Source organism: Gopherus flavomarginatus, chromosome 21 (assembly GCF_025201925.1).
Source record: "Gopherus flavomarginatus isolate rGopFla2 chromosome 21, rGopFla2.mat.asm, whole genome shotgun sequence".
Classification (NCBI taxonomy): domain Eukaryota; kingdom Metazoa; phylum Chordata; order Testudines; family Testudinidae; genus Gopherus; species Gopherus flavomarginatus.
The window spans coordinates 1,623,571-1,650,075 of NC_066637.1; the positions used below are offsets into that span (position 1 = coordinate 1,623,571).

General features: G+C 43.3%; 2 protein-coding genes across 3 annotated transcripts in view; one reads left to right on the forward strand and one right to left on the reverse strand.

Moving 5' to 3' along the window:
• Positions 1-450: 450 nt before the first annotated feature.
• PHF13 (PHD finger protein 13) lies at positions 451-5,323 on the reverse strand. Its single transcript, XM_050931946.1, has 4 exons — positions 5,285-5,323; positions 3,652-3,753; positions 2,198-2,744; positions 451-677 (listed from the first exon to the last, which is right to left on the reverse strand). Exons 1-4 carry the CDS (start codon positions 5,321-5,323, stop codon positions 451-453), a joined length of 915 nt encoding a protein of 304 aa, XP_050787903.1.
• KLHL21 (kelch like family member 21) overlaps positions 5,322-26,505 on the forward strand; it is a 28,226-nt gene continuing 7,042 nt past the window's right edge. The window contains exons 1-3 of one of the 2 annotated variants that reach the window (XM_050931591.1): positions 5,322-5,659; positions 14,894-15,918; positions 19,349-19,754. In XM_050931591.1, the coding sequence (XP_050787548.1) occupies positions 5,322-5,659; positions 14,894-15,918; positions 19,349-19,754 (1,769 nt within the window). Of the gene's footprint in view, positions 5,660-5,901; positions 6,023-14,893; positions 15,919-19,348; positions 19,755-26,505 lie in introns of those variants that run through there. The other variant, XM_050931593.1, reaches the window with a different exon arrangement.

Here is a 26,505-nt window from a genome sequence, read left to right on the forward strand (position 1 = left end):
GTATTACAATAAAACATATGGCTGTTTATTTTCAGACTCTTCAGAGATTTCTCACCTCCAGCTCTGGAGGATGATTATTTTCTTCAGCACCTAGAAGTCTTGCACTTTCTTAACACTTTCCCAGGGGGATAAAAATTGATAGATGGCAAAGGTAAACACATCCAAATCATCATCCTATTCACAGTCTGAACTAGACAAAATCCCACTGAACCTGGGGTGCTTAGTGTGTCCCTGCTAAAGCTAATCAGCCTCTAGCAGAAATTTTGGCCAGCAGGCCTCTTCCAGCTCTGGCAGTCAAAGACATTGAATACCTTATGTCTGTTTACACAGACAGACATTTTTGCCTGAGCAACTGCAGTTCAGAGGAGCTCTCTTGCCCCCCTGGCTGGAGTTCTGTGTTTTACATGGCTAATCTGCCCAAGCAGTATGCCGGCACAGTAGTTCCCTCCACTAGTCCAGAAAGCGCCTGCGTGAACCCGTCCGGGAGCGGTTTGAGCGGCGAATATCAAACTTGGAGTCCCGGCACTTCTGGCAGACATAGACCTCTGGAACATTTGATTTGCGGATTTTGGCACAGGAGAGGTGAATCCAGGTGTGACACTCATTACATTCAATCATTGGCCGTCCAGCAAAAGGTTTCATGCAGAAACAGGTGACGAGATCCCAAGAATCATCATCTGGAAGGAAAAAACAGCGAGTTAAAACTATCACTTCTTTCCTCCTGCTGCACACCAAACTCTCCCTTTTGGTGCTGAACTTACTCCTTGGTTTAAAGGCAGTCCCTACAGGCCTGTGATGATTTGGGGAATCTTGTCACTGTACAGTCTATGAGTTCTGTTTGTAATTGTGAACTCTGTACATTGAAGCCTTTATGGTAAACTGCACTGTGTCCTTGCCTCATCCTCCTTATGCTCAGGAGATGGGAGTGGACCCTACACGTCTCTCTATGAATAGGTCAGTCATTAAAGACTACCACACCTGAACAGAGCTTGCCTGTACAGAACAAAGGAGTAACTGCATCCTAGATAAAACCATTTTTCCTCCAACTTCCCCAGGGGAGGGAACAAAGATAAAACACAGAGACTGGGCTGGTCAGACAGACAAGAGAAACTTGGGGCACGAGAGAGCAACAAAGAGCCACACTTTTGTAACAGAAGGAACTTTTTAAAGGTAGTACCAGCTAAGGCTGGAGGAAGCTGCCTGCAGGAGAGAAAGATACTCCATATTATGAAGGAAAAGCCTTGAGCTGTAGGAAGAGTATCCTGGACACCCTGAAAGGATGCTGACCCAAACCCCCAAAACACTCAAGAGTGGCGAGAAAAGTGAAACAGGGACTGGTGTGTAGCTGTTTTTTATTTTGCCTACATCAGTATGTAGGGTAATTGTGTTAGAAACCTTCTGCAAAGTGTGTGTTCATCTGCTTCAATGATCATGTGTCCCTGAAGACGTAAATTGGAAGCTAGGGTGCGCACATGGTTAGAACTCTAGGCAGGATGTGAAGCAACTGTGGGGTTTCGGGGAAGCCAGAACTCATCTCAAGGCCTAGGCAGTTGGACTGCAGAGTCTCTGCTTTCAGAAAATGGTGCTAGAAAGCAAATGTGCACCCGGAAAGCGTGCCTAGAAACAGTGCCTGAACTCTGCTCAGAGTCAGGAAAGCTTAAGAGCTCCTGAGTCCAGTGCTGGGACTCAAATACAGCAGCCTGGTGAATGTCCAGCAGGAGGAGACTGACAAGCCCTTTCCAGGGCATGCCAGAAGCTGTAGTCTGCACCCTCTATTGCCTCCTGCACCTTGCTCTAGGACAGAATCTCAGCAAATCCAGAGGGTAAATATGGAAGGAAAAGGGCTCGACTCCCAAAACTAGCTTCCAACTTTCCGTCCAGTTTACACTAAGCCTCTCAGAAAACACTGCCAATGGGAAGAAACCTTCACCTCAGAGTCTGGAAAGCTTCATTCAGGTGCTAGGTCACTAAGCAATAAACATTCTTTGCTCTTCTCTACCCACTTCTATCCAAAGATCTAAAAGTGCTTTGCAAACAGTAATGAATTTTGTCCTTAAATCCCCCAAGGAGGCAGATCTGCACTATCCCATTTTATAGAGGAGTTGAGTGCTAAAACATGCTAGATAGATGATAGCCACATATGATCTCAATCTAACTAAACACCTCATAAATATCTCCCCTTAGCAGGGTTGTTTACCTGAATCCACCATAATGTCCTCATCATCACCAGTGCCATCCTCATCCCGAAACACAACCTGCTTGCCCTGCCGTATGACCGTGCGTTTGCCCACACTCTGTATCTCCATGCCCTGCTCAGCAGTCTCAGGAGGGTACGAGACATTGGAAGGAGTGTCAGAGTCCCATACTGAGCAATGGTCAGTCACAGACTGAGGATCACCCTCAGATGAGGGACTCATGGGGGTCTCAACATAAGAATCCTCCGCCTCTAGCTTCAGCAGCTTCCCCCCATATTCTTCCTCCATAGGCGCTTCCGTTTCTCTTCTCTTCATTTTTTTCTTCTTTCTGATCTTATCAGTTTGCTTTCGCTCTGACAGAAAGCTGCTCGGCTTTGCCCGCTGGAATAGTGAAACATATGGTTTTGCTCGCTTGAGCTGACTCTTTCTGCTCTTGACTGGCAGGGAGACAGCAGAAGGGAGGTCATTGAATCGGGGGTCCCAGCTATCACTGTCGATGGTACCTCCAGTACTATTGGGGGGGCTGGGGCTGCTCCTCAAGGGGGTCTCCTAGAAAATATTAAGAGACCAGATGTGAGTATAATTTTAGAGTTGATAGTAAACCTGTTAGACAACCACTTATTACACCCACCTTTTTGAAGTGGGAGGATGGGGAAGGGATCTACACCTGTTATAATAGGCTCCCTGTCTTCTAACTAAAAATCAGATAATCTCCACTTATCCAGCTGCCATTCAGTCACTGGCCTACATTATTTACCTTTTCTCATTCTTACCTGTGGCCTAGGACAGGTACAACTGAGTGTTAAAGGCACTAAATAGTTTTCAGTAAAGTGTTTCCAGGAGTCCAGACTCCCAATTCCTTCCAAGTGCTTTGTATCCTAAGCCCCTGCTGGGAATTTCAGACAAGGAAAACAACTGGCTCATTTTAAAGGTTGCGTGGCAATCTGAAGTTTGTGGCTGCCTAGGCCTAGGATACAAAGGGGAGGGGACTCTAGCATGAATACCTCTAATGTAATATTTTTACAATGCACAGAAATCATTCATCAATCAAATAATTTAAACAGAAATGGTACTCACTGACCTTTAAAACTTTTTTCTGTCCCCTCAAGCAAGACTGCCTCAGTTTTGATTAAAGAAGAGATTACATCATACACCAGGAGCCTAAGGATTACATTTAACTTTATAAGTGTAGAGACATTTGTGGCTCAGGTGGGAGGCTGACAATATCCAATTACGTTCCAAGTTCCATAATTTGTTTCTGAACATCACAGGCCAGTGGGTTCCTTTTTGTCCCATCAGGAGCTTTTACAGGACCCTACCCCATAAACACATCCACTTTATCTATCTAGGTATTTATACCATGCTTGTCACCCTGATAACATTTAACCTATCAACAGCATTAGCTATAGCAATGTGTATCTGAAATAAAATGAAGATTGAGTGGCTGCACCATTACCTCTTGTGGGTAGGGGATGTAGCCAGCATATGCCAAGACAAAGGTGCAAAATTTGTTGAAATCTTCCACAGTTCTGTGTCTCTTGGAGCTGGGAGAAAAATCCTGTTAAAGAGACGGAAACCAGAATATTAACATGAAATTTCTGAACAAACCAGTGATAATGTCAAATCAGAGACAGCATAAGGATTTTGTACCACATGGATATCCACCTCTGAGATTGATAGTTTCAGAGTGTCTCTTAGATAGTCAAAATTCAAGAGAGGGCACCTTGGGGCAATCCTGTGATTTAACATGCTTGTCGGGGCTTTTTGCTGAAATTGAATTCTCAGGTTTGTCTGGCTTCCCTTCTAGGTATTCCCACATGCCTGTTTGCAGCGGTGGTTTCTAACGGCTTTGGGGTCTAATATTGTATTGAACACAAATGCTTCTTTAAAGTCAGCTATTAAAGGCAGGGAAGAAGCTAACCAGCCACTAAAACGGCTGTTTGGGTACTGTGAAGTCTGCACATCCTGTTAATGTAACTGATAAGTTACATTCAGTGATTGCTGTTCTCTTTCTGGTGCAAAATCTACATCATGGCTCCTACCCAGAACTCAAAGCTCCTGGAAACAGCCGACTAACTACACATGGAGAGTCTGCCGGGACACAGAATACTTCTTCAGGGCTTACCATTTTTTATTGAGACCCCAAACAACTATCCAATGCCCAGTTTCATGATAACCCTTCCATCCCCATCCCCAACCCCAGTGAAATACAAACGAATATGGAATATATTTGTATCTAGTCCCAACCCACACTTTGAACCGAACTGTCAAAAAGTAAGACAGGCTGCTGAGAAATCCTGTCCTCCCCACCTGCAATCTTCCCTATTTCCCTGTCTGCACTGGACACTGCCTGACAAAGTCACTGTCCAAAGAAGCCATTTCTGCATAGGGGGGAGCAGCACTGGAAACAACCACAAAATCTCCTCCATCTGTGACGGGGGAGGAGGATTAGACAGGAGACACGGAATGGAAGACTCCGAAGGGGGCCAGATCATTGGATGAGAGGCTCTGACTCCTGGGTAGAGGGAATTAAATCCCAGTGATGGGGGTGGGGGCGCTCAGATGAGGAAAGAGGGTGCAAGAAATGGCTCTCTAAGAGGGTTTGGAGAGATGTAGAGGAGGATGAGAGCCCCAAGTTCAGCAAAGGCTCTCAGCCCTGGGTTCTGAGCTGGGAGGGGCAGCTCTCTAGGTGGGCGTGGTGCTCGGGGCACCGGGAGGGGGAGAATTTCGGAGGAGGAAGGGGGTCAGAGCCCAGGGTGGAAGACTGGTGGGGGGTCAGAAGGTTTGGTTCGGGGCAAGGGAACTGGGGGGGGGGCTGGGGCTCTGGCGGGGGATCTCTGAGCGGGAGGGATCCAGGCCCTCGGGTGGGTGGGGACCGCTGGGGGGGAGGGGCCGGGTGGGAGATCTCGGGGGCCCTGGGGCAGGTGGCGGATCTCTGAGGAGAGGGGCCCTCGGGGGGGATCCCTGAGTGGGGCGGGGCTCTGGCTGGAGGCGATCGCTGAGGGGGGGCGGCGGCTGCCGCGGAGCAGGTCCCGGGCTCCGGCACGAGGAGGGGCAGGGGGTCAGTGGGGAGACGGCCCCGGGCTCACCTCAGGGGGGAAGGGGGAGGCGCAGGGGTCGGGGTCCATGTCCCAGCGCAGGCGGCCGGGGTCGGGCAGACGGGACCAGGTGCTGCCCGGAGCGCGGGCCCGATACCGACCAATCAGTTCGATCTCGCCCGGCAGCGCCGACACCTCGAACCGCCCGGTACCGGTGGGAGGGAGGCGGGGAACGGGGCGGGCGCCGTGTGAGGAGAAGGGGCTGCTGGGAGCTGTAGTTCTCCCTCCTCGCGAGCGGCTCCGGCGGGACTCGGCGCGGGGGCTGCTGGGAGTTGTAGTCCTGGAGAGAACTACAGCCCCCAGCATGCCTCCCGCGCTTCAGGCCTGCTGGCGGGGGGTGCTGCTGTGGCGGCGGCGCTTGGAGCGGTAAGCGCGGGTCGGCAGCGGGTCTCGTTCCCTTCGCCCCCGGCCGTGTGGGGATACGGGGAGGCTCCTCCGCTGGCCCTGCCCCTGCCCCTCGAGGGCCTGTCACGAGGCTCCGGGCGGGGTGAGGCGGCAGGCCCGGCCCCGCCCCCGGCGCAGGGGCTCGCGGGCGGGGCGCGCCACTAGGCCCTGCTGCTGCTCCGCCGACAGGGCGCTGCCGGGCCAGCCGGTTTCCTTCGGCTCCCGCCTCTTTCAGAGCGGAGTCCGGACCAGACCTCTCCCTTCCCCCACCCTGCGAGAGGCGCGCGCCTGCTTCGCTTGATGCCCCGAGAGTAGCTGTGCCGGCGGCGGGGCTCGTGCCTCCAGGTGAGCGCGTGTCTCGCGTGCGGGCCGGGGCAGGCAGGCAGGCGCTGGGGAGAGCTCTCCCGTCAGCCCGGACCGCGTGAGGCGCGAACAGGTGTCCTGAGCTCTCGGCTTCACTGCGGGCTGCCGTTCCCTCGCCCTCCTCCCCAGTTCCTCCAGGTGGAGGATCGGAAGGGTTAGATTTTTATTGGTAAATGTCAGTGTTACTCTACACACACAAACTCTCGAAAATATTTCCATTGATAATTAAAATTGACAGGCAAAGTATGAAAAATATTGCTTGACAACTTATTAGAGTTTCATTTAAGGTTATTTACATTATATATTTTGACATGTGAATTGACATTTTATGTTTTGACAGCTGTAAAGCTTTTCTGAATCTCAGGGTCTGTCATTAACTAATTGTTTCTCCCCATAATTTTGCACAACTGTGAAAATTTAAATCAACAAAAATTAAAGTTTTCAAGTAGCTGTAAATATGAGTAATGAGCTCAGAACCTGGCTGATTAGTTTTAATTATATTTGGTGAATCATAGAATCTCAGGGTTGGAAGGGACCCCAGGAAGTCATCTAGTCCAACTCCCTGCTCAAAGCAGGACCAATCCCCAACAAAATCCCCAAATGGCCCCCTCAGGGATTAAACGCAAAACCCTGGGTTTAGCATGCCAATGCTCAAACCACTGAGCAATCCCTCCCTTTATTAAAAAAAGTTTATAAATAAAATCAGTATTATCTACTGAAATTATACATGTATATAAAATCAGATTCTGCAAAGTGTCTCTGTGGAAATTAATCAGTTAGGTAAAGAGCATGAGCATCTGGCAGCCAAGGAAAATTTTATTCTGAAATATAATCCATGATTTAAGGAACACACTTGTGAGTTATTTATGTAGTTATAGTTATGTATGTACCTCTTTTCCAAGACAGTAATCAGTTGTTGTCCCATGTTTTAAGTGGAGATAATGAGCATCAGTAGCACCCAGTTTTGAATAGCTTTTTTTTTTTAAAGAATTTGACTTTTACTTGTAATAAAAAAAAGAAGTTAAATTCTCTGTTGTAATCGAACACAAAGCAAGTGGCATATAATAAAATCTCACCAAACCTGTCTCCTGACCATTTGCTGGTTTTAGTAATCTGTGAACAACAAAATAATGTGGTGCAAAACAGGTTCATTAGGGTTCAACAGTGAAACTTTACATTAGAAGGACATTCTTCAAAGTGTCAAATTAAATCATCTTACTCTTTTTTTCCTGAGTCAATCCCTTTCCCCTGTAGTGGTAGAGTTAGAAGTGGGTTTTTTACCCACAAAAGCTTAGGCCCAAATAAAACTGTTAGTTTTTAAGGTGCCACCAGATCCTTATTGTTTTTTTTTTTTTTAAGAATTGTTTTTCCTCTTCTATATCTGAAGCTTGATGAGGAGCCTCTTCCTCAGTTTGTTTCTTGCATATTTGAATCCTTTGCCTGTTCAGTAAAAGGGGTAGCCTGAGAAGAGGGAGCACACGAGAAGCATGTGATTGATTGCTCACCAAACAAAACGGAACAGACCTAATTTTAGACTTCTTCAACTTTGGCAATCTCTCTCAAAACACTTACATGTTGTTTTTTAAGAGCAGATGAATCATATTAGTGTAGTACTAAATTATAATGTTAACGAGAGACAGACGCTGAGTCATGTTGCATGTATCATTCAAATTTTATGCGAAATTCAGAGCAGTAAGCTTGTATGACTGTAGCTTTCTGCACTTTAAGTTGCAGACTGTTCTAGCTTTCTTGCCACATCCTGTCTGTGAAAGTAATGTGTCGGCACCTACTTAGAGCTGGGAATGCTGCTGCTAATAGCTGTGTGTCCAGTCCATCTATGGGCAAGGAAAGTACTGCCTTTTTTCCTGTGTACCTGCATATTTGCCTAGTCCTGGAATTTAGGAAATCATGGTGAGAGTCTAATAAGTAAGGTGTAAGATCATCAAGGAGGAAAGGAAGGCATTGTGTGCAACTTGAATTTTGATCAACAGTCACTGTACATTGGTGAAGAATCCACTGTTATGCCAAAGTACTTTTGAAAAATAACTTTATTTAGAAATGAGATGTGACAAATGTCCTAATATTTGTTTGTAAAAGGCAACTGATTCCTTTTGAGTCATGATGAAAACCTACTTACATTTTTTTAAAGAAACACATAATTTCGCTTTCTTCTTTTTGCAAATACCCTCAGTGCACTGGCTGTGCCATGCTGATTGGAGAGGCCCAAGTCTGACCCTAGCCCCAGCACAAGTACAGCAACCTAACTCTATGTATACTTTGGGTGAGAGAGTTTGTGCTGCTGGTCTTGATAAACTACATGGGATTACATCCTAAATCTGGCAACATTGGCTCGGGTTTATTGCTACTGGCAGCTTTTCTTACAGCTGTCTCTATTAGTTGAGGTTTGTTCTCTGACATTTCAGGATTCAGAGCAGATAGCATCTTACACCTGAAATTATATGTTTTCTCTAGTAAAGGAAGCTGAGGTAGTCATTGAAAGCAGTTTACATTTGATGTCTATATGGGGACCTGAAACAAAAGAGCTGGGGGTTACATAGTGTTCCCACAGTGGATATCAGGATGGAAAAAATAAAAAACTTTATTACTAACCGGTCTCTCTGTTGGCAATGTCTGCAGAAAGGTCAATAAAGGCTGAATTCCCCCCTCATCTTTTGGGGAAAAGGGGATTCTCCCTGGAACAGAACTTGGGCAAACTACAATGATCATATGTTTATGAATATGCAAGCTTTGGAAAACAGTATCTGCTAGTTGCTGTACAGCAATAGCAGCAAAGAGTCCTGTGGCACCTTATAGACTAACAGATGTATTGGAGCATGAGGTTTCGTGGATGCATCCGACAAAGTGAGTATTCACCCACGAAAGCTCATGCTCCAATACATCTGTTAATCTATAAGATGCCACAGGACTCTTTGCTGCTTTCACAGATCCAGACTAACACGGCTACCCCTCTGATACTGTACAACAATAGTTAAGTTGCTATTTTCATTGTTTTATGTATCTTCTTACGGTGATAGAATAAACTGTGAATCACCAGAGGATGGTATACAAAATTCTGTTTACATAACAATCAATTTTAAATTAGGAAATGAAATTGTGCTTTGTTAAATATTTTATAGAGATAGACACTCGGTCTGTGTCTGCCCAGAAGCACCACACTTTCTAAACTTTTACTTTACTTTTCCAGGCTAGCCCATTCAGTAATTCCACTGCTTTTCTTCTGCAGGGTTCAATTTCTTCTAGAAAAAGTATCAGTGTAACTCTGTAAGATGTTTTCTCTCTCTGGTTCTTTGTTAATTTTCTAGTTCTTTGGGATTAGTTCAATACTGAGAGAGTGCTATTATTTTAAAATGTTTTTGCTGTTTGACTTGTCTCATTTCCTATTTTTCCAGCTCTACACAATCATATCTTCTACTCTGATAGACTTTTCCAGAATACATTTAATCTCTTCTAACGTGAAACCAAATCTGCTGCCAAATGGGACTGGAGAAAAACTGTTACAGTGCCAGAGTCTGTTGCATTAATACCCCACTAACAGTTACCAACGTTCTATATGTTACAGCTATTCCTCCTTTGGACTGATTAACAATTCCTGTGTAAAGGAGACATGACTTTCTGGCTCTTTCATTAAATGTATTAAAGACATCTATCTAAGATGTTAAAAATATGTGAAGCGCAACAAAAAGACAAATGTACATAATGTTTGATTCAGTTTTCTGCCCAAACCACTTTGAAATATGGTCCACTTAATAGTATATCCCATATGAGCCCACCACTCTTAACAACCTCAGATGGCTCAATCAAAATCCTCTAGAAGTTTTTCCCCTTTGCTGATTAGCTGTCCATTTCCTCCTTTCAGTCTCTTAACTTCAACCTTATTCTACCTGTCCCCCATGCTCCCTTTCTCTCTCCCCTTCCTCCCTTCACTTATCCCTGCTCCCTTCAGCGCCCTCTCTCCTTTCCTTCGTCTCTCTCTGATTCCTTCCTAATAATACGCTGTGCCCCACCCCCAAAAAAGTATTGTGGTGTTAACATGACACTTGCAGAACATCATATTGTTTGCTCTGCTAGTATGTTATCTCTCTCCCCCCTCCATCTTTTATCTTTTCTATTAAATTGTAAACTGTTCAAGACAGAGACTGTCTCAGCCTTTGTTCAGATAGTGCCTAGCATAATGTGACCCTGATATCAGTTAGGATTCCAATGTGAGCAGGGCTTTATTATCATTTGTATCTTAACTTGCAGTGCCTAGTATCTGTAGGAACTTAACTTTCCTTCCTTTATATTATTTTCTGTGCTTTTGCTGCATTTAAATTCTTAATGTAATAATTTAGTATTAAAATACTGTTTGTTTAAAGGAATCCTAATTACTTTTGTATCCTATAAGCAATATATTTAATGCTGTACATTATATAGGACCCTTTTATCCAGAAAGATCCCAAGATGCTTTAGATGGAGTATAAATAGGGATTACTTAACTGGCCAGAGTGGAATGCAGCAGCCATTATATGACAGCTGAATTTTCTTAGTGAAGAAAAAACAAATTTAATACACATAGGAGGATTTTAAAAGACAATATAAATATGAGTTGGAATTTAACCAGGACCCTAGGGTTAACACCTCAACTTGTGCAAAAAAGGCACAGACCTTCAGTGACTAAAAGTGGTCAGGGGCTTGAGCTTGAGTTTGCCTCTCCGGCTGACGGTTTCTTAGGCCCTAGCCACCGACTCGAAAGGAAGAACACCCATACTAAATCATCCATATCACTTCTGCCATCACTTGGGTTTTTGCTTTGGCTGCAAATGGTGGTCTCCTATGCAAATATTGACCAGGCCTAATATTGCTTACGTATGATATCTGACAAAATCCCAGCCCCAGATGGCAGGGATGCAGGATTAGGTAGTGGTATCCATAAAATTATCAAGCTTATGTACATATGCTCTCTCAAACAGGGTGGAAAAACCACTGATTTAAAAAAAAATCAAATTTATTTAAATCAGATTTATTAAATTAAATACATTTTAAAAAATAAATTATTTAAATTACATTGAAATTGACATTCCATGTTAAGTCTAAATTTACTAAAATCTATTAATTGGTTACATTAAAGTTCAGGCAGTACACATTTGTTGCCAAAGTTCTAAAGAAAGTCAAACTGGTGACCTAGAGGAAATCACTGGCTAAGCATCTGGAACCAGATTTTAAGTGCTAAACCATCTTTTCATAGCAGTAGCCTCTTTTCCAGGTGCAGAGAGTATATTTTATTTTCAGTTTATTCATCCCATTCAGTTCAGTTACTAGCTCTTTCAAAGTTGAGAAGCCGACTATGACTGAAAAATCAGGAAAGCTTCTTTTTCTTTTCCAATCTATGATTAAAAATGAAGTATGAGATGATGAGCTCTGCTAAATCTAAATTTTGAAGGGCATGGGACCAGATCAACAAAAGTGACCAGAAACAATCAGTTCAATTCACTAACTACAGATACTTTGTTTCATCATTTTAAAATGCCAAACAAGTTTTGATACTTACTTTTTTCTGATATATCCAGCACATTTAAGCTAGTTTTATTTATTAATTTTAAAACCTTTTTTGTGCATTTTAAATTTCATTTCATTTTCCATCCAAATCAAGCTTGACACAAATCACAAGTAAAAAAATCATCTGGTAAATAAGAAATGCATCATACACCATTTAACATAATACAAAATGCAAATATTAATTGGAATAAACATGTTAAACTATATAATTGCTTACACTACATGTACACACATTTATTTACCTCCCTCGTTAGCAGAAAGTACCAAATTTACTGTAAGCATTATATCTAGTTGCAAACCCACATGTTTTATTTCTTACCAAGCAATTAATCAACTTTTTTGTTAGGAATATAACTAAAAAGTACAAATGCAAAACAATATTAAAATCAATTATTTAAAGTTTTGATTTAAATCAATTCACCTTGCTCTGTCAACATACCACCCAAATCCAAGTCAGTCTTATTCTTATTCACTTTAAATCTGGACGCTCTTTCTAAGACTGAACTGTAAAAAATACTGAGCAGTGGTTTGATTGCACATTACATAATTCATCTTGCTAAGTCTCCACATTTGAGAAATGTAGGGAAGAATGTTTTAACGACTGTTCAGCTTATCCAGTTTCCCTGACTTGAGGACAGTTTCTCTTTGAGGAACCTTTTTTTTCTTCCTTTCTTTAAATTGTCCTAAGATTGTTTCATAATTACTGTAGTCCTGCTTAGAGCCAGAAAAGAGTAAACTAACTAAGCTATTTTATAATTATATTTATATTTTAAAACATTATTTCATAGACTAGATTGTTACTTAGTCTGTATAGTATTTGGAATTCTTGTAGTGAGGGACTTCATTTGTGGAGACATTTTGCCACATGGCTGTAATTATGTTATTTGTTAATGTCCTAAGGTAGATTCCAATTAGAGGTATGTTGTGGATGCTAGAGCCAAAACAAGGAGCTGTTGCTATGTCATCCCAAGGCATCTAACCTGTACTTCTGTTCCTTTAATCCCATGAAGACCATACATTGCATTTTGTGAAAGATACTAAATCTCTGTGGGTTGTTAGTTCTTGCATGTGCGCAGCAGTCCTTGTAAATGAGTATCTGGTGTGAACGGAGCTATTCGCTTCCCTGACTGCAGTGGGTGTTTGGAGTGCACAAAGAATGCAGCATTAGGCATTTAAATGTTTAGTTTTGTTACAGTTATGTGAAAATACTTGTCCTGCAGAATGAATCTAGCAAGGAATTTTAATAGCATACATTCACAGTGCAGATAGTAGAATGCATACAGAACTCCTTTTTTTTTTTTTTTGTTTCCTAAGACTATATAATCATCCCATTTGTAGACCTGCAGCTGAGCACTTCAAAAGCTCTCTTACTGGATTGTCAGATATCCCCAAATAAAGGGGGAAAATGGAAGGTTTGAAGGGGGAAAATAAGAAAACCAAATGTATTTGCCAGTGAGTAAGGCTGTGTGTCTGTCACGGATTCTGTGACTTCCGTAACGGCCAGTGCAGCTGGCTCCGTGTCCGGTGGCCAGCAGGAGGGACTCCTCTCAGGTGGTGGTAATGGTGTCCACCAGGACTGCCCAAGCGGCTTGGGCAGCCCCTGGAACAGCCGCACTGTCTGCTGCTGGGGCAGTCTCGGGCCACTGGTCTCCCCCGGCTCCTAGCAGCAGCCATAGTTTGGGTGTGGGAGGGGGCTCAGAGCTGGGGCAGAGGGTTGTGATGTGGGATGGCACTTACCTCGGGAGGACTCCCCGGAAGCGTCCAGCATGTCCCCACAGCTCCCATTGGCTGCAGAGCTGGCATTTGTGGCAGGGGCAGTGCGTGGAGTCCCCCTGGCCTTCCCTCCTGCTAGGAGCTGCAGGGAGATGTCGGCTGCTTCCCGGGAGCCATGCAGAGCCAGATAGGGAGCTTCTTCTTCCCCTCCCCCCCACCCTCCTCACCATGGACGCATGCTGCCCCTGCAGTATCTCCCAGGGCTGCCCCCTAATTTTTAATTAGGAGTATATAGTAACAATCATGGACAATCATGTTTACTACCCATGACTTGTCTGACTTTTACTAAAAATACCCAGGACTAAAACGTAGCCTTACCGATGAGTAATATACTCTGATTGCTCAAGCTTGACTTTGTGTATTTTATTATTAAATGTTTGTCAAGTAATAGGATTGCCCTTATTGGAGGCATGCAAATAGCACTCTTCATTGATTCTGTTAAAATGTTTGTAGCTTGTATGATTAGTACCATAGTGCTTATAAAAGCAACTGAAACAGTATGTGCTGACCTGTAGTTACATAGCTTTACTGTTATAGTTCAGTGAGAAACTGTATCTTGTAATTGAGATTGTCTTTGCAGCTTGTTCATTTTGTGAAGTAAAGTAAAATACTCAGTTTTGTAGACTACAGTGTTTTGCAAGTACAGATTGCAGGTGCTCTCTCTAAATGGAATAAGAACTTCCAGCTCTTATTTCTTCTGTAACATTCCATTTGTTTATGTGCCCATTTAAATAACTATGACTTACCATAATGTTTATTTCTTCCTTTAATAAATTCTGACTGTAACAACCAGTCCTCAAAAATGTCTTTAGATATTGGGTTGGATTGGAATAGAGAGGCAAAGAAATTCATTGTATTCAAGCAAAACTTATATTTGAAACCAAGAAAGGCTAGTAGAAGTGATAAATTCATGTGCTGTGCATTTATCCTGCTAACCTTTCTTCTTCCCCAGCGAAGTTTGTAGTATAGGAAATTGAGACCATATGTGTGGATAAACTGAAAACTACACTCCAGACCTGTGTTCAAACAATTTTGAACATCCTCAACATTTTTTTAATTATTATTTTATTTTAAAGTCAGAACTGGTCTTTTCACCTGCCTTGATTTTCAAGTGTGAGGCTCTGCTAGGTGCATCTGTGAGGACAAAACAATTCTCTAGAAGCAGTCCCCTCACTGCAGAGGAAAGCTTGCCAAATCCCTGTGGTTTCTACAAAGCCTTGTATAAGCTGAGTCTCCCTGCTGGGGTGGAATCAGTTAAGGAGGCCCCTTCCCCCTGTTGTTGGGAATATTCTAAACTAGAGCGGCTATCCCTGATATGAGTGTGTGGGGGAAGGGGTGTACGAAGCTGTGGACTCTGCCCTTGAATGCCACCTGGGCCCAGTGGGCCTCTAGGAGTTAAGGGAGTGGATGACCATGGGATGGGGGCGGGAATCACGTGTGGTTAGGGCTGGGTCTGGTCCTTATACAGGCTGTGAGTGCCTGAGAAGCCCCACGCTAACCCACTGTGTGTTGCTTCCTCCACAGGCATATTATGGAACCGAGCCCAGCAGGAGGAGGCGGAGGTCCAGGGGAACCAGCACATGCCGTGGCACTGCTACGGGGTCTGAGTGCGCTGCGCTCTGAGCGGAGCCTGCTTGATGTGACAGTGGTGGCCGGGGGCTGTGAGTTTGGGGCGCACCGAGCTGTGCTAGCTGCAGCTTCTGGCTACTTCCGTGCCATGTTCGGTGGGTCACTGCGGGAGTCCCGGGCCGAGCGGGTGCGGCTACATGGGGTGGACCCTGAGTGCCTGGCGCTGCTGCTTGACTTTGCCTACACTGGTCAGGTGGGGCAGCTGGGCCCTGACATCGCAGAGCGGCTGCTGCGTGCTGCCGACCTACTGCAGTTCCCAGCTGTGAAGGAGGCATGCGGCGCTTGGCTGGCCCGGCAGCTGGAGCCAGCCAACGCGTTGGACATGCAGGATTTCGCGGAGGCCTTTGCTTGCCCAGCCCTTGCAGCTGCTGCACACCGCTTTGTGCTGCGCCATGTGGGTGAGCTGAGCACGCAGTTGGAGCGGTTGCCACTGGCGCGGCTCATCTCCTACTTACAGGACGATGAGCTGTGTGTGCCCAAGGAGGAGGCTGCCTTCCAGCTGGCACTGCGTTGGGTGCGTGCCGACCTAGCTGCCCGTGCTCCGCTGCTGCCGCAGCTCCTGGCCCACGTACGCTTGCCCTTTGTGCGCCGTTTCTACCTGCTAGCGCATGTGGAGGGCGAGCCCCTCGTGGCACGCTGCCAGCCCTGCCTGCGCCTCCTGCGGGAGGCCCGCGACTTCCAGGCTGCCCGCTATGACCGGCACGACCAGGGGCCATGTGCACGCATGCGGCCACGACCCTCCACCGGCCTGGCAGAGATCCTTGTGCTCATTGGCGGCTGTGACCGTGATTGTGATGAGCTGGTCACCGTTGATTGTTACAACCCACGCACGGGGCACTGGCGCTACCTGGCCGAGTTTCCTGAGCACTTGGGCGGTGGCTACAGCATAGCGGCGCTGGGCAACGACATCTACGTGACAGGTAAGGACGGGGACACATTGGAGCTGATGCCCTGAGGAGTATTATCTGGTGAAAGGGCCATCATTCTGGAGGGAGCCCAGGTCTGGCAAGGGATAGTGGAATTACTTTAGGTTTAAAGATCAAAGGGCATCGGCAAAGCTGTAGGGGAGGCCAGAACTGAGATCCCTGACTTTTCAGAGCACTAGTATTTTTATAAAAAGTTCTCTTTTTTCTTTGCCATTAGTCCCAGGATGGACTAAGTGTGGCTTGTTTTGAGTTCTCAGAATAACGATTCTTTGAAGTGAGATGTGCTTTCGTAAGTAGAGTGTCTCTTGCAAAGACTCAGAAACCGTTCTGTTGCTATGCTAAATGCCAGGGAAATGATTCCTTGGCTTCTCTGAAAATGTTGAACGAGTGTGTTGCATACATTATAAGCAGACACGCATTCCAGCAGCCTGTTTCAAAGGGACCTTGGCATCTCCACGGTGCAGTAACACTTTGTTCTGTTTGGAGGCTTGCATACAAGTCTGTATAAAGGTTTTTGTCTACATTTTTGTTGTGACAGACTTCAGGGCTCTGTAGTTGGTTCTAAGTACAGGCTAGTGCAGTGTGTGGTATAAAACTGAAATGATTTTGTTATTCTGATTGGGGCTATAAGCTGCTTCATGGGTCAGATTTGTTCTGAGTTGCTAATAGGCGTGGAACTCGGAGTTGAACAGGAAAATAAGTATGTATGCAATTTTATATATTACTTACTTGACTGTGTGGAGAAGCCACCTCCTGAACACTTTATTTTTAATGTGTGGGGTCCATCGTCCAGGAGAATCTTCCACTTTGTGGTTACATTAATGTTTAAATTTGTAATGAAAATATTTAGGTTTCCTACAGTGGTTCTTGGTTTTTCACAGATGGACCATGTCTGAAGTTCTGTTCAGATGTTTGGCATAAAGGCAAGATTTCATTTTGCAACAGGGGTTCCGTTTCCATAGTTTTTCTCGTTTTGGGATGGATTTAGTAGCTGATCTCAGACAGGCAGCTGAGTCATAATGACTAATACTAGTTAGTATGTAGACAGCATTTCAGGACCCATGTTGGTGTAACTTCCCAACTGTCTGCTCAAGACAACAGGATAAGAGTCTGATTTCAGATGGTTTTGAAATTCCTGCTGAGAACACGTAAGAAAAGCAGAACTTAGAAAAAAGTAAATAACACAGGGTGCAACACAAAGTACACCATGTACACTTGTCACAGAGTCAGCGGGCGATGCTCTGGAACTACTCCATATGAGGCTAGTCAGGACGTTGGGGGAGCCTCCTCTCTCCGAGCTGCTGTCTCTAAGGCAAGAAGCTTACACAGCCTCGACTTTCCTGGATCTGACCTTGGAGCATTCAGCATCCCCTTCTACACCGTGCACTTCCCTCAGCGAGTCCGCCTGGGCGGGGCTCCTGGGGAAGCCAGAGGGCCCCACATCCCATCTCTGCAGTCAGACGTGACTCTCAGCCAGCTGGTAAAACTGAAGTTTTATTAGTTGACAAGAACACAGCATAGAACAGAACTTGTTAGCACAGAAATCAGTGACTTTCAGCCAAGTCCGTGTTGGGGAGTCCTGGCCCAGAAGCCCTGGATTCTTCCAGTCCCCCCAAGCAGACTGCCAGCTTCCAGCGACAGGCCCTGAGACACCCCCATTGCTGCTCCTCCTTGTCTTTGTCTCACCTCTGGGCCAAAGAGTCACCTGGTCGTCACCTGGTTGCGTCCCCCTCCTGGGTTTCAGGTTACGAAGGGCACCGGTCATAGCATATATTCAGGCAGTTGGAGCAGCCTGACCTGCCTCAGAAGTCTCAGCCTAAGTCTCACACTCCTCTTCCCACCACTGAGGTATTGGTGCAGCACACAGGAAAACTGAGGCAAACACAGTATTGTATGCAAAACAGTAAAACTCACATAGGCGCAACGGTAAGACTCACATGCAACATAACAAGGGAAAATCCTCACCTCATCACAACACTCACAGTGGCAAACTGACAAGAGCCAGAGAGAACACCAGAGAAAGAAACAACTTTTGCCCTTCAATACCATAAACACACTGCTATGCCAAGGTCAATGACTTTCAATGTCATTTAAAGTCTAGAGTACCAGAAAGTCTTCTGGTACTCTGGACTTTAAATGACATTGAAAGTCATTGACCTTGGCATAGCAGTGTGTTTATGGTATTGAAGGGCAAAAGTTGTTTCTTTCTCTGGTGTTCTCTCTGGCTCTTGTCAGTTTGCCACTGTAACTATACTGTATAAAGCAGCAACCTCCCACCTCACCCCCAGTGTGGGTGCAGTTATACCACTGTAAAGGGACCCAAACAGAAAGAAGCTATACTGTTTGACGCACCTTTTTACCAGTATCACCATGTCCTCAAAAGTCACACCTCGAACAGACATAGTTATACCAATAAAGGTTGTATGTAGACCAGGCCTAAGTGAACAGAAAGCTCAATCTCTGACTTGACTTAAATCATAAGCATCCTTTTTGTTATGTCATAAACATGATGATGTGCTAAAACGGAATAATTTTGTATTAACACTGCTGCATTCAAAGAAAGTCACGTATGGTAATATTAAAAAACAATGTAAGGTTGATTGACCTGGAATTCTGAATGCCAAACATTTTGTCATACACCTTGTTGAGATTGCTGACTTCTTCCAAGAGTTTTGTACTTGCACACAGGATCTGTTGTCATTGAAGATGCACGGATAACTGTTTTGTATTTCGCATTACAGTTGTAGCTCGGAGGAAAAGAGATGTAAACAGAAGGCTCAGAAGCAGATTTTTGTATGAGGCAGTAGTGAAGTGGGGTCAGGTGTCTCAGGTTCTTTAGTTTATGGAGCTTGCATGCTAGGTTTGCTCCACTGATACAGTTGTCAGCTATTGTAGAAGTGTGAGTTGGACTCTTATCAGTACCTTTGCTGGCTAATCATTGTTGAAAGTTGCTCTGTATTGGGTCACCAGCTCCAAGCCCTCTCATCAGGGGTACGATGGGGGTTGTAAATAGGAAAGGGAGAAAAGGATTAGGAAGTTAGCCAAACATAGGATACATGTTTTGTGTTGATAATGCAGCAGATTTTGTCTGGGCACCACATGAGGGAATCTCCTCTGAGATACTGGGAGTAATGGGAGACTAATTTACAGGCCCGTTTTGGATTTCCAAATAAATTTGAGGTTGAGTGGTACCCTTAGCCTTAAAATTCTTGTGAAACAAACTGCCATTTTCCTCCTGTCCCTGAATATTTTAATAACAAGTAGGCTGGGGAAGTAGCAAAATTTGTTATAGTATTGGAAAGTAATCTTTTTGAATACCTAATAAAGGGTGAGTTATTACATAAAACCCTTCCTCTTCTTCCTCCCCACATACAATGGGATATAGTGCAAAATATTTACTGATGAGATGTGTTCTCTTCTGTAGGAGGATCAGATGGGTCAAGGCTCTATGACTGTGTCTGGAGATACAATTCTAGTGTGAATGAGTGGACAGAAGTGTCTCCAATGTTGAAAGCAAGAGAATACCACAGCTCTACAGTCTTGGATGGACTGTTGTATATCATAGCCTCAGACAGTACAGAACGTTACGACCACTCCATAGATGCCTGGGAGGCTTTGCAGCCTATGTTGTACCCAATGGACAACTGTTCCACCACATCTTGTCGTGGCAAACTCTTTGCTATTGGCTCTCTAGCAGGCAAAGAATCCATGGTTATACAATGTTATGACCCTGAAATTGACCTCTGGTCCCTAGTGAACTGTGGACAGCTGCCTCCGTGGTCTTTTGCACCAAAAACTGTGACTCTTAGTGGACTTATGTACTTTATAAGGTAAGTAATATTGTATTCTCCACCCCACCTCACCCCATGGTAGACTGATTTTGTTTTTTGTTTTTGAGAAATAGTGTAGAAGGATTGGACCCAAATCCACAATTTGGGAAATGGAGGCAATTTTACAATCTGGACTGAGGAGAAATCTACTTTTAAAGTACAATCCTTGAGTTTTGTTGGCTTTTAATTCAGTTTTACTATAACTTTAAATACACACATAGAAACGAATAAGCTTCAAGGAATGTTAAATGGTACAGGAGATAGCGCACGTGAAATGAGAAAAGAGAACATGAGATGAAATGTTTTGTTGTTGTTTCTAAACCAGGATTTACCATTGTGAGTTGAGTTCAAATACTTACCCACTTAAATAAACTGAAAGGCATTCCATCACTGAAACCCTTCATCTAGTGTATTGTCTTTGTTTGTGAGCAAATGTACATTAAACTTAGTCCCTAGAAATTTTGTTTTATTACCTTTTGGGTTTGTGTAAAGCAGTAAGTTGTATTATTTGCTGCATTTGGATTTGTTCTTGCTCAGTCCTGCATCTTGGCTTCCAACGGCTGTTTAGAGTTATTCCTCTCCCTCTTTCAATATTCAGCTAATATTGAAAAGGTTCTTTCATCAAAATATCCATCCTGTACACTTGCAGAGCCAACTTTACTTGCTGTTTTCAGCAGATTGGTAGTTCAAGGTTTAGAATTTCTAATGGTTGAATAGTTGGCCCATACATACCTCTGTCGGGGTTGCTGCAGCAGCAGGAAGTCATTGGTGATTCATTGGGTAAGCAGTTGAGAAAATTACCTGACACAGCAAAGGAAAAATTCTTCCTCTTCTTCACTCCTCCTCTCCTCCCCCTGAAAAAAAGCTGCAAAAGAGATTTTTCTGATAGTTTATAAGGACAAACTCAAAGCAATAGGTTCATATACATGGGACCAGAAGGTAACTTATTAACCAACTTTCAGTTTAGGTGGGTTTTTTCTTCATTAAGTGAGAATAAAACTCCCTTTTCTTTACAACCAACCTTAGTTACAGTTATAAATATGGCATCACAACAAAACTAGCCTCTTGGGTTACTTCTATATTAGAAACAACCTTGAGATGGGAATGCCTTGTTCTTATTCAGAAAAGCATGTGGAATCATTCTTGCTCCTGTTTTCCCTCCCAGCACACAAGCAGTGTGTTTTCACTTTCATTCTTGGAAGTATTTGCCTCATGCAGCACTGTTATAATAAACATTGTAAACTGTGATAACTCTTCTCTGTAGAAGTGGCTTGACAGCAACTTTAGGATTTTTAAAGTAATATCACTACGAGGGTTGTCTTTGCTCTTCACTTGAATACATGAAACTCCTATTAATGCTCTATTTGAGGTATACAACAGCTGGAAGGAGAGATTCCCCGCATATTTAAGTTGTTTAGAATCTTCGGGTCCGTAGAACTGAATTAAACAAGTGTGATTTATAAATGCATGACTCCCATAGATCATCTTTCCTCTACGTAGACACGTCTACTCTGAGATTGCTTCCCAAAGTAGCTCAAACTAAGGAAACTGGTTATAAAGCATGTACCTTGGGAACCATAAAAAAAAACTTGTGCGTTGGTGTTTTTTTTTTTTTTTTTTTTTTTTTTTTTTTTTTTTTTTAAACCACGGTGGATAAAAACTGATTTTAAAATATTTAAAAATTAGATTTTTTTTTTTTTTTAAATCTGAGGGGTGGCGGAACTGGAGGAGCTAAGAGAGTCACAGGGGTATGTTGATGAGGCTTTCCGGGACACTGTAGAATTGTCCCACCTCTGCTCAGACAGCCTTTGTGCTGTTGAGGAGGAAGAAAGGCCTAGAGAAGCAGAGCAGTCAATGGGAGCAGAGGGAAACCTTCCCATAGTTGGGACCCTCCTTCCAGATAGTGCTGGGGTTGCCTCTCGCACTGAGGTTACCTCTCCGGGGGAGGGAACTCCAGTTGCTAGGAAAAGGCAGGTGTTAGTAATGGGAGATTCAATCATTAGAAACATAGATAGCTGGGTTTGTGATGACCGGGAGAACCATATGGTGACTTGCCTGCCTAGTGCAAAGGTTGTGGATCTCTGAAGGCATTTAGACAGACTTATGTGTAGTGCTGGGGAGGAGCTGGTGGTTGTGGTACATGTAGGTACCAGTGACACAGGGAAGGGTAGGAGAGATGTCCTGGAAGCCAAATTTAGGCTGCTAGAGAAGAGACTGAAATCCAGGACCTCTATGGTGGCATTCTCAGAAATGCTCGCAGTTCCACGCGCAGGGCCAGGTAGGCAGGCAGAGCTTCAGAGTCTCAATGCATGGATGAGACGATGGTGTAGAGAGGAGGGGTTCACGTTCATTAGGAACTCGGGGAAACTTTTGGGATAGGGGGAGCCTATACAGGAGAGATGGGCTCCACCTAAACCAAAGTGGAACCAGACTGCTGGCACTAAACATTAAAAAGGTTGTAGAGCGGTTTTTAAACTAGGAGATGGGGGAAAGCCAACTGCAGCAGAGGAGCATGTGGATCGGACACAGACTTCTCTTAGGGGAGAGTCTGATGATAGGGAATCTCCAGGTTATAGTCAGGAACAGAGGATGGAAGAGGATAATGTAAGGGCCGGATCAGATGATAAACAGTCACATAAAAAAGAATCTGGCACATCAGATAAGGGCAGACAAATAAACAGGTACAAGTTTTTAAAGTGCTTGTACACAAATGCTAGAAGTCTAAATAAGATGGGTGAACTAGAGTGCCTTGTGATAAAGGAGGATATTGATATAATAGGCATAACAGAAACCTGGTGCACTGAGAGCAGTCAATGGGACACAGTCATTCCGGGGTACAAAATATATCGGAAGGACAGAACAGGTCGTGCAGGGGGAGAAGTGGCACTGTACGTGAAAGAAAATGTAGATTCAAATGAAGTAAAAATCTTAAGAAAATCCACATATTCCATAGAATCGCTATGGGTAGAAATTTCATGCTCTAATAAAAATATAACATTAGGGATCTATTATCGACCACCTGACCAGGACAGTAATAGTGATGATGAAATGCTAAGGGAAATTAGAGATGCTATCAAAATTAAGAACCCAATAATAGTGGGGGATTTCAATTATCCCCATATTGACTGGGAACATTTCACTTCAGGACGAAATGCAGAGATGAAATTTCTCGATACTTTAAATGACTGCTTCATGGAGCAGCTGGTACGGGAACCCACAAGGGGAGAGGTAAATCTAGATTTAATCCTGAGTGGAGCGCAGGAGCTAGTCCAAGAGGTAACTATAGCAGGACCGCTTGGAAATAGTGACCATAATACAGTAGCATTCAACATCCCTATGGGAGGAAGAACACCTCAACAGCCCAACACTGTGGCATTTAATTTCAAAAGAGGGAACTATACAGAAATGAGGGGGTTAGTTAAACAAAAGTTAAAAGATATAGTGACTAAAGTGAAATCCCTGCAAGTTGCATGAGCCCTTTTTAAAGACACCATAATAGAGGCCCAACTTCAATGTATACCCCAAATTAAGAAACACAGTAAAAGAACTAAAAAAGAGCCACCATGGCTTGGCTTAACCATGTAAAAGAAGCAGTGAGAGATAAAGACTTCCTTTAAAAAGTGGAAGTCAGTCCTAGTGAGGCAAATAGAAAGGAGCACAAACACTGCCAGCTTAAGTGCAAGAGTGTAATAAGAAAAGCCAAAGAGGAGTTTGAAGAACAGCTAGCCAAAAACTCCAAAGGTAATAACAAAATGTTTCTTAAGTGCATCAGAAGCAGGAAGCCTGCTAAACAACCAGTGGGGCCCCAGATGATTGAAATGCAAAAGGAGCGCTTAAAGACGATAAAGTCATTGCAGAGAAACTAAATGGATTCTTTGCTTCAGTCTTCACAGTTGAGGATGTTAGGGAGATTCCCAAACCTGAGCTGGCTTTTGTAGGTGACAAATCTGAGGAACTGTCACAGATTGAAGTGTCACTAGAGGAGGTTTTGGAATTAATTGATAAACTCAACATTAACAAGTCACCGGGAGCAGATGGCATCACCCAAGAGTTCTGAAAGAACTCAAATGTGAAGTTGCAGAACTATTAACTAAGATTTGTAACCTGTCCCTTAAATCGGTTTCGGTACCCAATGACTGGAAGTTAGCTAATGTAACGCCAATATTTAAAAAGGGCTCTAGAGGTGATCCAGGCAGTTACAGACCGGTAAGTCTAACGTCGGTACTGGGCAAATTAGTCGAAACAATAGTTAAGAATACAATTGTCAGACACATAGAAAAACATAAAGCGTTGAGCAATAGTCAACATGGTTTCTGTAAAGGGAAATCGTGTCTTACTAATCTATTAGAGTTCTTTGAAGGGGTCAACAAACTTGTGGACAAGGGGGATCCAGTGGACATAGTGTACTTAGATTTCCAGAAAGCCTTTGACAAGGTCCCTCACCAAAGGCTCTTATGTAAATTAAGCTGTCATGGGATAAAAGGGAAGGTCCTTTCATGGATTGAGAACTGGTTAAAAGACAGAGAACAAAGGGTAGGAATTAATGGTAAATTTTCAGAATGGAGAGGGGTAACTAGTGGTGTTCCCCAAGGGTCAGTCCTAGGACCAATCCTATTCAATTTATTCATAAATGATCTGGAGAAAGGGGTAAATAGTGAGGTGATAAAGTTTGCAGATGATACTAAACTACTCAAGATAGTTAAGACCAAAGCAGATTGTGAGATCTTTTTGAAGTTCTTCACAAAACTAAGTGATTGGGCAACAAAATGGCAAATGAAATTTAATGTGGATAAATGCAAAGTAATGCGCTTTGGAAAAAATAACCCCAACTATACATACAATATGATGGGGGCTAATTTAGCTACAACGAGTCAGGAAAAAGATCTTGGCGTCATCGTGGATAGTTCTGTGAAGATGTCCACGCAGTGCACAGAGGCGGTCAAAAAAGCAAACAGGATGTTAGGAATCATTAAAAAGGGGATAGCGAATAAGACAGAGAATACCTTATTGCCCTTATATAAATCCATGGTACACCCACATATCGAATACTGTGTACAGATGTGGTCTCCTCACCTCAAATAAGATATTTTAGCACTAGAAAAGGTTCAGAAAAGGGCAACTAAAATGATTAGGGGTTTGGAGAGGGTCCCATATGAGGAAAGATTAAAGAGGCTAGGCCTCTTCAGCTTGGAAGAGAGGAGACTAAGGGGGGATATGATAGAGGTATATAAAATCATGAGTGATGTTGAGAAAGTGGATAAGGAAAAGTTATTTACTTATTCCCATAATACAAGAACTAGGGGTCACCAAATGAAATTAATAGGTAGCAGGTTTAAAACAAATAAATGGAAGTTCTTCGCACGGCGCACAGTCAACTTGTGGAAATCCTTACCTGAGGAGGTTGTGAAGGCTGGGATTCTAACAGTTCTAAAAGGGAACTGGATAAATTCATGGTGGCTAAGTCCATAAATGGCTATTAGCCAGGAAGGGTAAAGAATGGTGTCTCTAGCCTCTGTTCATCAGAGGATGGAGATGGATGGCAGGAGAGAGCTCACTTGATCATTGCCTGTTAGCTTCACTCCCTCTGGGGCATCTGGCATTGGCCACTGTCAGTAGACAGATACTGGGCTAGATGGACCTTTGGTCTGACCCAGTACGGCCGTTCTTATGTTCTTACAGGTTTATTTTTAAAAAATAAACTTATAAAATTAAAATTGAAGTTGACAACTTATGTTAAGGCCTAAACTTACAATAATATATTAAAACTGTATTAAGTTATTATAATAATAAGCAGCACATTTGCTGTTGGTGGAAGTCACTGGCCAAGCACCTATAACCAGAGTTTGCTGAAGTGCTTAATCAGCTTTTGACAGTAGTAGGATCTTCTGCAGATGCACAAAGAATATTTTTTCGTTTTGGTATATTCAGATAATTCAGTTCTATGACTAGTTCAGTCAAAGTTAAGAAAGAAATTGTACATTGGAAAAAGGAGAAAAGCTTTTCTTCTTCCAATCTATACTGGGTTTGAGAGGTTGAGATCAACTAGTTCCAAAATCTTGAAGGACAATGGGGACCAGAAACAATCAGTTCAATTCACTAACTACAGATAATACTTTTTTTGAACAAATCAGTAAATGCAGAACATGTTTTGATGTACTTTTTTTTTTCTTATGTATCTGCATGTTTAAGGTAATTTTACTTAACTAATAAAAAAAATTAAAATGCTGATTTTTGTGCACTTTATTGAATCAGAATTTCCAAATTGAGCTTGACAATAAATCACAAGTAAAAAATTATGTAACATAATAAAAAAGTAAAATGTAAGAGTCTGAATAAATGCAAATTAAGCTTTATATTTGCTTAAATAAAGTGTATCAATATAGTGTATCCTCCTGGTTAACAAAAAGACACACCAAATTTAGTGTAAAGGTTATATTTAGTTGCAAATCAGTATGTTTTAATGGTTACCAACCAGTGAGAATCAACTTTATTTAAGAAAATTACTATAGTACAAATGCAAAACAAGATTAAAATTCTTGATTTAAATCATCAAAGTTTCCTGCTTGGTGATTAAAATCAAGCATTTAAATAACATTGATTTAAATAAATCAACCCTGTTTTTAACTAATAATAACTATAGTTCAAAAATCTGGATTTTGCGGTATACTAAGCAGACCCTTTTACAAGCATGATGGCTTCTAAATGAATGGTCATCAGGAGAGGTGGTGCTCTGGGATGTCTGCATAGAGTC

Bases quoted from the DNA above. Each gene is read 5' to 3' on its own strand.
- PHF13 (XM_050931946.1), bottom strand. From the start codon at position 5,323: ATGGACCCCGACCCCTGCGCCTCCCCCTTCCCCCCTGAG. The intron at 3,754-5,284 runs GTGAGCCCGGGG...TCTCTTTAACAG, and splicing joins CCTCCCCCTTCCCCCCTGAG to GATTTTTCTCCCAGCTCCAA. The intron at 678-2,197 runs GTAAACAACCCT...TTTTCCTTCCAG, and splicing joins GGACATTATGGTGGATTCAG to ATGATGATTCTTGGGATCTC.